The 13,622-nt window shown below is 39.5% G+C and overlaps 1 protein-coding gene across 9 annotated transcripts in view; it reads left to right on the top strand.

Annotated features, from left to right (window-relative positions):
- The window catches only part of N4BP2 (NEDD4 binding protein 2), a 104,332-nt gene that overhangs the window by 66,756 nt on the left and 23,954 nt on the right, over positions 1-13,622 (top strand). For all 9 annotated transcript variants that reach the window (XM_023224594.2, XM_023224595.2, XM_023224593.2 and 6 more), the window contains 2 exons: positions 5,271-5,389; positions 9,821-9,959. In XM_023224594.2, coding sequence (XP_023080362.2) covers positions 5,271-5,389; positions 9,821-9,959 — 258 coding nt within the window. The remainder of the gene's footprint in view (positions 1-5,270; positions 5,390-9,820; positions 9,960-13,622) is intronic.

The raw sequence follows: 13,622 nt of genomic DNA, 5'->3' as shown, positions 1-13,622 counted from the left end.
TTTTTTTTTTTTGAGATGGAGTTTCACTCTGTTGCACAGGTTGGAGTACAGTGGTGCAATCTTGGCTCACTGCAACCTCCATCTTTCGGGTTCAAGCGATTCTCCTGCCTCAGCCTCCCAAATAGCAGGGACTACAGGTGTACGCCTGGCTAATTTTTAGTAATTTTGGTAGAGACGGTGTTTTACCATGTTGGCCAGGCTGGTCTCGAACTCCTGACCTCAAGTGATCTACCTGTCTCAACCTCCCAAAGTGCTGGGATTACATACATGAGCCACCATGCCCGCCAATTTTTGAATTTATTATAGAGACAGTTTTGCCACGTTGCCCTGGCTGGTCTTGAGTTCTGGGCTCAGTGATTCACCTGCCTTGCCCTCCCAAAATGCTGGAATTAAAGGCATGAGTCACTGTGTCTAACCGGCTGTATCTTTTTTTTCTTTTTTTAATTTTATTTGTTTGAAACAGAGTCTTGCTCTGTTGCCCAGGCTGGAGTGCAGTGGTACAGTAAGGCTCACTGCAGCCTCAACCTCCTGGGTTTAATTGAGCCCCCTGTTTTAGCCTCCCAAGTAGGTGGGACCACAGGCATGTGCCATGATGCCTGGCTAATTTTATTTTTTGTAGAGAGGGGGTCTTGCCATGTTGCCCAAGCTGATCTTGCACTCCTAGGCTCAAGTGACCCTCCTGCCTCAGCTTCCCAAAGTGCTGGGATTACTGACATGAGCCACCAAGCCCAGTCAGCTGCATCTTTTTCAGCTTTTAATATTTACCTCTATTTATTTATATAAAAACATGAAAGAAATCTTATTTAAAGATAATTATTTATATTAGTAATAAGAAATGTCTGTCTTACTATTAAAGATGTCTATCTTTGAAACAAAATTTTTTTTTTTTTTTGAGATGGAGTCTTGCTCTATTGCCCAGGCTGGAGTGCAGTGGCGTGACCTCAGCTCACTGCAAGCCCCGCCTCCCAGGTTCCCACCATTCTACTGCCTCAGCCTCCTGAGTAGCTGGAACTATAGGTGCCTGCCACCACGCCTGGCTAATTTTTTGTATTTTTTAGTAGAGACAGGGTTTCACCGTGTTAGCCCGGCTGGTCTCGATCTCCTGACCTCGTGATCCACCAGCCTTGGCCTCCCAGAGTGCTGGGATTACCGGTGTGAGCCACCATGCCCGGCCGAAACAAAATTTTTTAGAGAAAAATTTTAGAAACTTAGGAGTTTGAATAAAAAAATTACTCTTCCTTTTCAAACAGAACCTTCACTTTACTTTGAATTTTAGTTTTGATCTTTATTTCAAAATATCTAAATATATGAAGCCATACGTGCAGTTGATTTCATTTGGATTTCTTCTCCTCCTTTCTGGAATTCTGAAAATTAGTATTAAAGAATTCCAGGTCGAAAGGGAAAACATCTTAGAGGTTATTTAGTCTAATTCTCAAGAGAAAAAAATAATTCTTAGATGGTGTTCTTAAAACATTTTAACACTTTCTTATTCGTTTGACTGCACAAAGGAGCACGTTTATATTTGGCTGTAATACATCCAGTTAAAGCATAGGGATTCCTATACCTTTGTATTTATTTTTTAAATTTATCTCGGTTAATTAAATTAGAAATATGCTGCCATTCCCATTTTTGTATCCTAATGCAATCCAAGAAATAACCTCTTTAGTAGATCTTAAAATTTTAGTGTCCTGTCAAATAGCCTCTTCAATTAATATATGTATTAGTTTGAGGCAATGAATTTTCTCTTTTTTTTTTTTTTTTGAGCTCATTCTGTCACCTAGGCTGGAGTGCAGTGGTGCGTTATTGGCACACTGCAACCTCCACCTCCTGGATTCGAGCAATTCTCCTGCCTGAGCTTCCCAAGTAGCTGGGATTACAGGCATGTGCCACCACACACAGCTAATTTTTGTATTTTTAGTAGAGACGGGGTTACACCATGTTGGCCAGGCTGGTCTTGAACTCCTGACCTTAAGTTATTCGGCCTCCCAAAGTGTTGGGATTACAGGCGTGAGCCACGGCACCCAGCCAGCAATGGATTTTCTTAAAAAATAAAAAATAAGAATAAGGAAAGCATAACACTTAGGCTTAAATGATGTGATACTTTCTGTTGAAATGCCATTTTCCCCTATTGAAACTTGTCTTTATAGTTCTAACCTCTCTTTAATATCTCGATAAAATAGTGAACAAATAAGCATCTTTTAACTTAACAACTTACTTTTTTTTTTTTTTTGCTATCAGTGATTTTTGCTTGTGGTTTTTTTTTTTTTTTTTGAGACAGTCTGGCTCTGTTACAGGCTGGAGTGCAGTGGCACCATCTCAGCTCACTGCAACTTTGCCTTTTGAGCTCAAGCCATTCTCCCACCTTAGCCTCCTAAGTAGTTGGGACTACAGGTATGAGCCATGATGCTCTGCTAGGTTTTTTTTTTTGTTGTTGTTTGTTTGTTTTGAGACAGAGTCTCGCTGTGTTGCTCAGGTTGGAGTGCAGTGGCACAATCTCGGCTCACTACAGTCTCCACCTCCCAAGTTCAAGCGATTCTCCTGCCTCAACCTCCCAAGTAGAAGGGATTACAGGTGTCCGCCACCATGCCTGGCTAATTTTTGTGTTTTTAGAAGAGATGAGGTTTCACCATCTTGGCCAGGCTGGTCTCAAACTCCTGAGCTCAAGCAATTCACCTGCCTCGGCCTTCCAAAGTGCTGGGATTATAGGTATGAGCTACCATACCTGGCCTTTGCTTGTTTTTCTATAGATTGGATAATATAATAGAAGCTGGTTGGCTTTGTCCCAAGGATACCCACCTTTACATAGAGCCTCAGAAGGATAATTTTTTTCTTTCTTTCTTTTTTTCTCAAATAGAGATGAGGTCTTGCAGTGTTGCCCAGGCTGGTCTCGAACTCCTGGCTTCAAGCAGCCCTTCTACCTTGGCCTTTCAAAGTGCTGGGATTATTAAGTGTAAATGACACTGTACCCAGCCAGATAATTTTCTGATACTGTCCTCACTCTTTGTCCCCAAAGGAGAAATATACTTTGTATATATTTTTTAAAGCAAAAAATAGAAACTTTACACATAATATATGAATAGAATAATTAATTTTAAGATGATTAAGGTTACAAGGTTTTAGTTCATTGATGAAACCTCAGAATTTATAGTTTAGAAACTATGACCTGGTAGATTGGTAGAAAATCTGATTATTGAATTTTTTAGTAAGTTTAGATTACATGCATATCTTAAGTAAAATGTGAAGTATTTTGAATTTTTTTTTTTGGGGGGACTGGGTTTCACTCTATTGCCCATGCTGGAGTGTGCAGTGGCGCAATCTCCTGGGCTCAAGCAATCCTGTCACCTCAGCCCCTCAAGTAGCCGGGACCAGAAGCACACGTCACCACACCTGGCTTATTTTTATATTTTTAGTATAGATGGGGTTTTGCCATGTTGCCTAGGCTGGTCTCAAACTCCTGGGCTCAAGCGATCTGCCCACCTTGGCCTTCCAAAGTGTTAGGATTATAGGCATGAGCCACTGTACCCAGCCAGAAATATTTTAAATTCTTCAGGTAGCTTGTTTCCTTCACTCTTGTTATATGTTCAGCTGTATCACTCCTTTTTGCTTGTCATATTGTCACCTCTTGTGGTACCTCTTTTATTGCTGTTTGGTGTTATAAATGGCCTAAGTATGGTTAAGCTTTAAAACAAATAACAATTCTACCTTTTTCCCAGATTTCTTTAATTTGTTTGTTTATTTATTTATTTTTGATACAGGGTATCACTCTGTTGTCCAGCCTGGAGTGCAGTGACTTGATCCGAGCTCACTGTAGCCTTGACCTCCTGGGCTCAAGCCATCCTTCCACCTCAGCAGGGGCTATAGGGACTTGCCATCACATCTGGCCAGTTTTTAAAAGACAATTTTGTGTAGAGATAGGGTCTTGCTATGTTGTCAGGTTGGTCTTGAACTCCTGGGTTCAAAGAATCCTCCTACCTCAGCTATTGTAATTTTTAAATTTAGGAATTTTCGGTCATTTTATTGCCTTTGAAATTGTATAGGAAGTTATTTTTCAGACATCAGCATTTTTGTAGCAAACAAAATTATTTTGTTACATCACAGTAATGACAAATTGTCACTTTAAGAATATTTATTATCATCTTAGGTTAGAATTAAAATAGCATATTTTTAAGAAAGTTCTTTTGGTCTGACAGTTTAGAGCAGATCCAAATATGAAATGTGAGTAATAATATAATTCTTATACAGTTATTTTGGAGTAAATATATTTATGAAAAACTTAAAAAATAATTGTGAATTCCAAGATTTTCTGTTCATCTGAATTTGCTGCTTGTTTGTACACTGTAGTTTCTGCCCATTGAGGAGAATATGTTTTGAGCATCACAGCATGCTATGTGAGCATGCTATGTTCACAGCATCACACAGTGTCACTTTTATGAGGACCCATGGGAGAAATTTCTCTCAGGTCTCAGTACCAGAAAAATCTGTATTTCTCCTGAGCAACTGGTTTGTTTTTATTTTATGGACACTGAGAATCTTTGTTTTCCCCTTTGCTTTGGCCATTGAGAGTCTCAGAAGTAAATTTGTGGCCTGCCTTTTGCAATTGTACAGGATTTTGTGGCATGCATTTATATCGAATACTACTAGCCTTATCTTATATTTTATCTTTATTTTCTCTGACTTCATTTATTTATATCCTGTTTATGTATATGTATGTATATATATACCTCTATATCTTCATCCTTTTAATGATTCAGTGTGTTGGATATGCATGTGTGTGACAGTATGCATATATATATTTACATACACATGCCCACACATACATGTATATGTGGGATTGTGTGTGTGTGTGTATATTTTTGAGCAACTTCAAATACTTGGCAAAAAATGGGATATAAATAAATAGTGCAAGAGTACTCTCCCTGTCTCTACTAAAAACTACAAAAAACTAGCCGGGCGAGGTGGCGGCGCCTGTAGTCCCAGCTACCCGGGAGGCTGAGGCAGGAGAATGGCGTGAACCTGGGAGGCGGAGCTTGCAGTGAGCTGAGATCCGGCCGCAGCACTCCAGCCTGGGTGACAGAGCGAGACTCCGTCTCAAAAAAAAAAAAAAAAAAAAAGAGTACTCATATTACTAATTTCAGCCTTTAATCAGTAAAGAAAGTCTGTGATTGCTTTTAAATCATCAGCAGTTTAGCAACAAGTTAACCATGCCTTTGATGAGCGTTTCTAGTATTATACATTTCATCTTGAAGATGATTTTTGTGTTTTTGTTTTAGAAAAGGGAGACCCTTATGTTTGAAAAAGATTGTGCCACTAAACTAAAGGAAAAGCAGCTCTTTAAGATATTTCCAGCCATTAACCAAAATTTTCTGGTGGACATTTTCAAGGACCACAAGTGAGTGCTAGAAGGATTATCTGTAGTTTCTACTCTGATGTCACTGAAAGCATATGCCATGTTTATTTTTCTGATAACAAAAATAATACAGGTCTACAGTAGTCTTTCCTAATCTGTGGGTATTATTCCAAGACCCACAGTGGATGCATGAAACCATGAATATAACTGAACCCTGCATATACCCTATATATACTATGTTTTTTTCCTGTAAATAAGAATTGATTTACAAATTAGGCACAGTAAATATTTAACAACTATAGCTAACAATAAAATAGAACAGTTATAACAATATACTGTAATGTAAGTTATGTAACCATAGTCTCTTTCTCTGTGTCTCAAAATACAGTTGTTCTTCAGTATCTGTGGGAGATTGGTTGCAGGACAGAAAATCTTTGCCTTTATTGTTTCTGAGTTTTATGTTTTATTTAGGGAGTCTGTTATGTCCCAATATTATAAAAATTTTTCTTTATTATTTTAAATGTCTACCTTTTTATGTGTGTGGTATGAGGTAGAGATTTATAAATGAGCTAGAGATTTAACTTGTTTTTCCAAATGACTAAACCAAATGAATGGATCATCTTTGCCCCCCCACTTATATAAAACATAACCGGTAATACTTACTACATTCCCAAATACATACAAATACTTACTACATTCCCAAATACATTGTTAGATCCTGAGTTGCCACCATGTTGTTTTAATCATTGTAGTGTTATGTTTGGTATATCAGGAATGCTCTGGTTTGAAAAATGTATACTTTTGATCATGTATTTTTCGTAAATTCTTCACAAGAGCTTGTTTTAAATAGATACTTTTTGAGAATCTTTTGAGAATCTAATATAGATTTTGATCTTTATTAATACATTTCATATCAATCGCAATAATGGATTTCTGGAATAAAACCTACTTTACCTTCAGATTTTTTTTTTTCTTCCTTTAATGCAGGTAGGAATTGATTTACTAATTCATTGGGATTTTTGCAATAGTAATGAAATGGCGTTGGTCTGTGATTTTTTTTCTGTTCCTGGGCTATTTTCGTCAGATTTTAGTTTAGTGTTGTATTTGGTGTCAGCCTTAATAAAATAAACTGGCATACCGCCATTTTTCTCTCTGCTATGGTAAGTTTAAAGAACTTAGTAATTTGAAGGTTCTGGGCTTGTACCTTCTCAGAGAGAGAATCTTGGTTTGTTGGTCAAAGTCTATTTTATGCTCTCTCATCATTTATTTTTACTGATATCTTTCTCTTAAAATTTGTTAGTATATTTTCAACTCTGGTTTATTTCCTTTCAGTCTTTAATAACATACATTTAAGTTATGAATTTTTCTCTATATGTTGTTCTGATTTTGATACATATTTTAATTTTCATTATTTTCTAAATCTCAGATTTTAGTTTGAATTTCTATTTACCTTGGAATTTCTTTTTTTTTTTTTTTGAGACAGAGTCTCACTTTGTCTCCCAGGCTGGAGTGCAGTTGTGCCATCGCGGCTCACTGCAGCCTCCGCCTCCCGGGTTCAAGCGATTCTCCTGCCTCAGCCTGCTGAGTAGCAAGGATTACAGGCGTGTGCCACTATGCCTGGCTAATTTTTGTATTTTTAGTAGAGACAAGGTTTCACCGTGTTGGCCAGGATGGTCTTGAATTCCTGACCTCAGGTGTTCCACCCACCTTAGCCTCCCAGAGTGCTGGGATTACAGGTGTGAGCCACTTCACCTGGCCAATTTTTAAGGCATATAAAAACATGAGTGAATTTTATGTTTAGACTTGGACCCCATTCCCAAGATACCTCATTATGTATATACAGATACTCCAAAATTTGGAAAAATTTGAAATCTCAGCCACTTCTGATCCCAAGTGTTTCAGATGAGGAGTAGTCAACGTATACCTTTTTTTTGTGTGTGTGTGTTTGTGTGAGACAGGATCTTGCTGTTGCCCAGGCTGGAGTATGGTAGCATGATCTTGGCTCATTGCATCCTTGACCTCCTGAACTCAAGTGATCCTCCCACCTCTGCCTCCCAAGTAGCTGGGACTACAGGCACGTGCCACCACACCTGGCTATTTTTTGTATATTTTTTGTAGAGGTGGAGTTTCACCATGTTGCACAGGCTGGTCTTGAACTCCTGAGCTCAAGGGATTCTCCCTGCTTGGCCTCCCAAAGTTCTGGGATTACAGGTGTGAACCACTGTGCCCAGTGCAGTCTGTACTTAAGAATATTTATTCTCTGCTGAGTGTGCAGAGTTCTAAATATGTCACCTAAATCAAATCTTTAAAGGTAGTATTCCAATCCCTAATTTTCTTATTTATTTTTGCTACCTAACTTGCTATTTTCTGAGAGTTTTGTGTTAAAATCTCCCAGATGCCGGAGGGTGATGCTAGCATATGGCCATTCCTGTTCTATGAGTACCTAGGGCAAGAGGCCTGAGGTGAAATAGCTCAGAGTTGTGCTTCCCCAGGCAAAGGAGGGGGCTGGGTGTGTCCTTTCTGGGCATAGCCAGTGATTACTCAGCCAGGCCCGTCATGTTAGGTGGCTGATTGCCTCCATTTGTCTGCCAACGGCTGGCTGATTATCTCAGCTAGCAGTAGGTTCAACTTCATCCTGGTAAGAAGGGTAGGTAGGCTCAGTTACTACAGTCTGTGCTTGAGGTGTAATCTTCTAGGGCTGTTTGTGTCAAATAACGTCAGGGCTGGACGTTATTTGACACAAATAACGTTCCCTTCCCTTCCCTTCCCTTCCCTTCCCTTCCCTTCCCTTCCCTTCCCTTCCCTTCCGTTCCTTCCCTCCCCACTCCCTCCCTCTCTCTCTCTCTTTCCTTTTTTTCTGACAGAGTTTTGCTCTTGTTGTTCAGGCTGGAGTGCAGTGGCACCATCTTGGCTCCCTGCAACCTCTGCCTCCTGGGTTCAGGCAGTTCTCCTGCCTCAGCCTCCCAAGTAGTTGGGATTACAGGTGCCCGCCACCATGTAATTTTTTTTGTATTTTTAGCAGAGACAGGGTTTCACCATGTTGGCCAGGCTGATCTCGAACTCCTGACCTCAGGTGATCCACCTGCCTTGGCCTCCCAAAGTGCTGCAATTACAGGCGTGAGCCTGGCCTAGTTAACCAAACTTCAAAAAATATTCGTATGTGGTCAGTTCCTCAGTATCTGGCCAATGGAAGAGGTGAGAGACATAAATAGTGTGAAATACTGAGCAGCACACTGAAATGTTGTGAAATACTGAGAAGCATATAATTTTTTTGAATGATTTTCTTTAGATATTGGAACGTGAGTATATCAGACATTTGTCGATTTGTAGAATTTCATTCTACAGATAATATAGTATCACCCTCAAGATATGACTGAATAATGCAGGGATGAGAGGTAGGGTAGTGCTTTAGTTTTTCTTTTCTGTATCCCTGCTTAGAATTTGACTAAAATCCCATGGTAAAAGTAAACTTAGAATTTGACACAATAAAAATGTCAGCTTAAAGGTCTATTGTCTGTGTTTGATGTTTGAAGGAAACCAAGTGTGAATCCAACAAAGGATTTAAGAATAGGTGATAAGGCCTGGCGTGGTGCGTCACACCTGTAATCCAGCACTTTGGGAGGCCAAGGTGGGTGGATCACGAGGTCAGGAGATCGAGATCATCCTGCCTAACACGGTGAAACCCCGTCTGTACTAAAAATACAAAAAATTAGCCGGGTGTGGTGGCGGGCGCCTGTGGTCCCAGCTACTCGGAAGGCTGAGGCAGGAGAATGACGTGAACCTGGGAGGCAGAGCTTACAGTGAGCTGAGATCACGCCACTGCACTCCAGCCTGGGTGACAGAGCGAGACTCTGTCTCAAAAAAAAAAAAAAAAAAAAAAATAGGTGATAAAATGAAAGAAAGATTTGTTGTGGTTAATCTGCCTGGAACAAAGGATTAGAAATTGAATTATCTGTCTATCTGGGTTTTTTTTTTTTTTTTTTTTGAGATGAAGTCTCTCTCTGTTGCCCAGGCTGGAGTGCAGTAGCACGATCTCAGCTCACTGCAACCTCTGCCTTCTGGCTTCAAGCAATTCTCGTGCCTCTCAGCCTCCCAAGATTACAGGTACATGTCACCACACCCGGCTAATTTTTGTATTTTTTGTAGAGACGGTGTTTCGCCATGTTGGCCAGGCTAGTCTCGAACTCCTAACCTCAAGTGATCCACCCGCCTTGGCCTCCCAAAGTGCTGGGATTACAGGCGTGATCTTTTGGCATTCGTTTTTTGAAAATTAGCTTTTGAGAACCTACTACTTGATAGTTTCCTTCTGATTATTCTTGATTTTTTTTTTGAGATATACCATGAGCATTTAATTTCAAGGTTGAAAACTTAAAAGTAAGCCAGTTTTTCATATTCTTGTAAGATGTTTGAAGATTGCTTGTGTTAATGTCTCCACATAACTTATTTTCATTTATTGACATTATGTTTCTACAGCTATTCATTAGAACACACAGTGCAATTTCTTAACTGTGTTCTTGAAGGGGACCCTGTAAAAACAGTTGTAGCCCAAGAGTTTGTTCACCAAAATGAGAATGTCACATCTCATACTGGCCAGAAGTCTAAAGAGAAAAAGGTATGGAGTTACTATTTTTTTTTCTATAAGGGTAGATAATTGCATATAAAAATGTAATTGGTTCATTGAGTATAATAATTTAATGATTATTTCTCACCATTTTGACTAGACTGAAAATTTAACCACCAGTTGTGTATTTGGCTTATAATATCTGTGCACTCAAAATAATGTATTTATAGCTGATTTTTTTCTTTGTGTGCATGAAAAACAGGCACTTGAATTTCTGCAACTTCTGTATACTCTGACACAGTAGAGTATGAGGTTTAATTGAATAGCAGTAATATGATGGGTCTTGAATATAAACGTGGGCAGAAATATTTAGCCTTTTGGGAAAGTGCCAAATTTTTTCCCTAAGTGGCTCCTCCATTTTATATTTCCACTAGAGTTGTATGAGGGTTACAATTTCTCCACATCCTCACTGACACGTATTATTATTTAACACCTGTCTTTTTTATTATAACCATTGTAGTGAGTGGGAAGTTGTTTTAAGAATACCCAGAATTTGTTTTAATCAGATGTGGTAAGACATGGAGACATGGAAGTGTCGGAAAGGAAGTTTATCATACTCACAGAGTTCTGGAAAAAGGAGGTATGACTTGCTACCCAAGGCCACATAGGGAGCCAACAGGATTGGTCAGGAGGCAGAAGGAGTAGGGGGAGCTGTGGGCAAAAGCCTGTATTTTGGTTTCTGTGGGAAGGAATCGGTAAGGTAGGGTAAGCAGGTTTAGGATTCGCTAGTTTAAATAATTTCAGTAGGCTCTGGGGCATAGGGACTTCCCCTGGTTGTCTGGTACTCGGGGCGGGTGGATAGTGCCCTGGAGTGGGAGAACCCCATTAAAGGAGGAAGTTAGAGGCATAGATTCCGGATTGGTTGGTTTGCAAATGAAAGGCATGCTCCCAGACAGGTGTTTGTTATCTCTAGGAATTAGCTAAACCTGAGGAGGTTGTGAGAGTGGATGGAGATGAGGGGGCAGAGGGAGCAGCCTCTTCAGTGTCTTGAAGGCTGCAAACATGCCATGGTTAATACAGAAGTGGTATCTTATTGTGGTTTTGATTTGCATTTCCTTGATGACTGTTGATGTTGAGCATCTTTTTATGTGCTATTGGTCATTTGTACACCTTTGGAGGAATGTCTGTTCATATCCTTTGCCTATTTTTAAATTGGGTTATTTGTCTTTATTGTTGAGTTGTAAGTGTTCTTTTATATATTCTAGATACAAGTCCCCAATCAGACATGTGATTTGCAGATATTCTGTCCTGTCCGTAGGTTGCTTTTTCACTCTGTTGTTTCCGTTGTGACACTGAAGTCTTTTAAATTTGATGTAATCTAGTTTGTCTACTTTTGCTGTGTTGCCTGTGCTTCATTGCCAAATCCAATCTCATGAACTTTCCTCCTGTATTTTCTCTAGGAGTCACAGTTTCAGGCCTTTCATTTAGATCTTTAATCCATTTTGAGTTAATTTTTATATATGTTGTGAGATAGAAGTTCAAGTTGATTCTTTCGCATGTGGATATCCAGTTGTTTTGTACCATTTGTTGCAAAGACTATTATTTTCCCATTGGATTTTCTTGGCACTCTTGTTGAAAATGAATTCACCGTAATTGCAAGGATTTATTGTTGTACTCCTAATTCTATTCCACTGATCTGTATATCTATCTTATTGCCAGTACCACTTGTCTTGATTACTGTGGCTTCTTGATTACTGTGGCTTTCTAGTAAGTTTTGAAATTGGGAAGTGTGAGTCTTCCAACTATGTTCTTTTTTTTTTTTTAAAGAGATTTTGGCTATTCTGGTGCCCTTGGATTTCCATGTGAATTTTAGGATTAGTTTGTGAATTTCTGCACAGAAGCCAGCTAGAATTTTGATGGGGTTTGTGTTGAATATGTAGACCAATTTGAGGAGTATTGCCAATTAACAGTATTAAGTATTTCAACTCATGAAATGGAGTATCTTTCAGTTTATTTAGGTCTTCTTTAATTTCCTTCAACAATGTGCTATAGTTTTCAGAGTATAAATTTTGCACATCCTTTGTTAAATGTATTTCTAAATACAGTATTTTATTCTTTTTCATGCTATGATAAATGTAAATGGAATTATTTCTTTTGTTTGTTTTCTTTCTGGTCTGGAATTATGCCCTTTTAAAAAATTTACTTTATTTTTTGATATTACTTTTAAATTAAAAAGAGACGAGGGTCTCGCTATGTTGCCCAGACTGGGTTCAACTCCTGGGCTCAAGCAATCCGCCCACCTCAGCCTCCCAAAGTGCTAGGATTACAGGCTTGAGCCACCGCACCTGACCTGGAATTATGCATTAATTTTATTTTTGGATTGCTTATTACAAGTACATAGACATGCAGTTGCGTTTTCTGTATTAATTTTGTATCAGCATTAGGCTCTCTGTCGCCCAGGCTGGAGTGCAGTGGTGCGATCTGAGCTCACTGCAACCTCTGCCCTCTGAGTTCAAGCGATTCTCCTGCCTCAGCCTCCTGAGTAGCTGGGATTACAGGTGCCTGCCACCGCACCCAGCTAATTTTTTGTATTTTTAGTAGAGACAGGGTTTCACCATCTTGGCCAGGCTGGTCTTGAACTCCTGACCTCATGATCCACCTGCCTTGGCTTCCCAAAGTGGTGGGACTACATGCGTGAGCCCCCACGCCTGGCCTAGCGTTAGGCTTTTTTTTTTTAACAGAATTTTTTTTCTTTTTTTTTTCTTTGAGACAAGAGTCTTACTGTGTCACTCAGGCTGGAGTGCAGTGGCGGGATCACATCTCAAGCGATCCTCCCATCTCCCCCTCCTGAGTAGCTGGGACTACAGGCACGAACCACCACACTTTGCTAATTTTTGTGTTTTTTGTAGAGATGGGGTTTTAGTTGCCTAAGCTGGTCTTGAACTTCTGGGCTCAAGTGATCCACCTTGGCCTCCCAAAGTGCTGGGATTACAGGCATGAGCCACCACGCCCAGCCTTATTTTTTAATTTTATTTTATTTTACAGAACCGTATCATCCTGCAATTCTTATTAATAAAACCCCTCAGGGATAAATTATATGCTCCCTTTTTTCTTTGAATGTTTCATTGTCAGTCAGTTGGTATTTAGGACTTAGGTAATTTTGATTTTCATTTGATCTGTTAGTGCTACCACCGATACCTCTACCCAACTGGAAAATATGCTGTCATGGATAGATAGATGCAGTATATTATAAAATGCAGAGAGTGTACACAAGGTGATTATGAGACCTTATGGGCCAAATTGGCAGTGAAGTTACTTCTCCCTCCTGATAATATGCAAGGCACTGTGAGTCATTATGATAATAGGGGGTGATAAGAAGGTGTGCTTGCTCAAAGTGGGAGATGATTGGAAATGTAATCAGAAAGAGAGTTTTTGTGAGTTATGTAAACGTTGGCCAGAATGTAAACTTTAAGTTATTCTGGGAATGATTTTTGTACTTATTCTCTTAAATTATCATCTTTAGTTTCAAAACTCAGACCACCAGTGAACAATTTTTTCTACTGCTCTGGTTCCTTTGGATCATGATCTGCCTCTCCCTGGCGGTGGTGGCGACGGCTGGAGTTGGGCTGGGGGCAACCGGGTGGTGGCTTTACCTCCATTTTGAGACCGGACTCGCCTCTTCCAACTCAGAGTTTAATATCCCTAATTGTATTT

This window comes from Piliocolobus tephrosceles, chromosome 3 (assembly GCF_002776525.5).
Source record: "Piliocolobus tephrosceles isolate RC106 chromosome 3, ASM277652v3, whole genome shotgun sequence".
Classification (NCBI taxonomy): domain Eukaryota; kingdom Metazoa; phylum Chordata; class Mammalia; order Primates; family Cercopithecidae; genus Piliocolobus; species Piliocolobus tephrosceles.
This window is presented reverse-complemented; position numbering and strand designations above follow the sequence as displayed.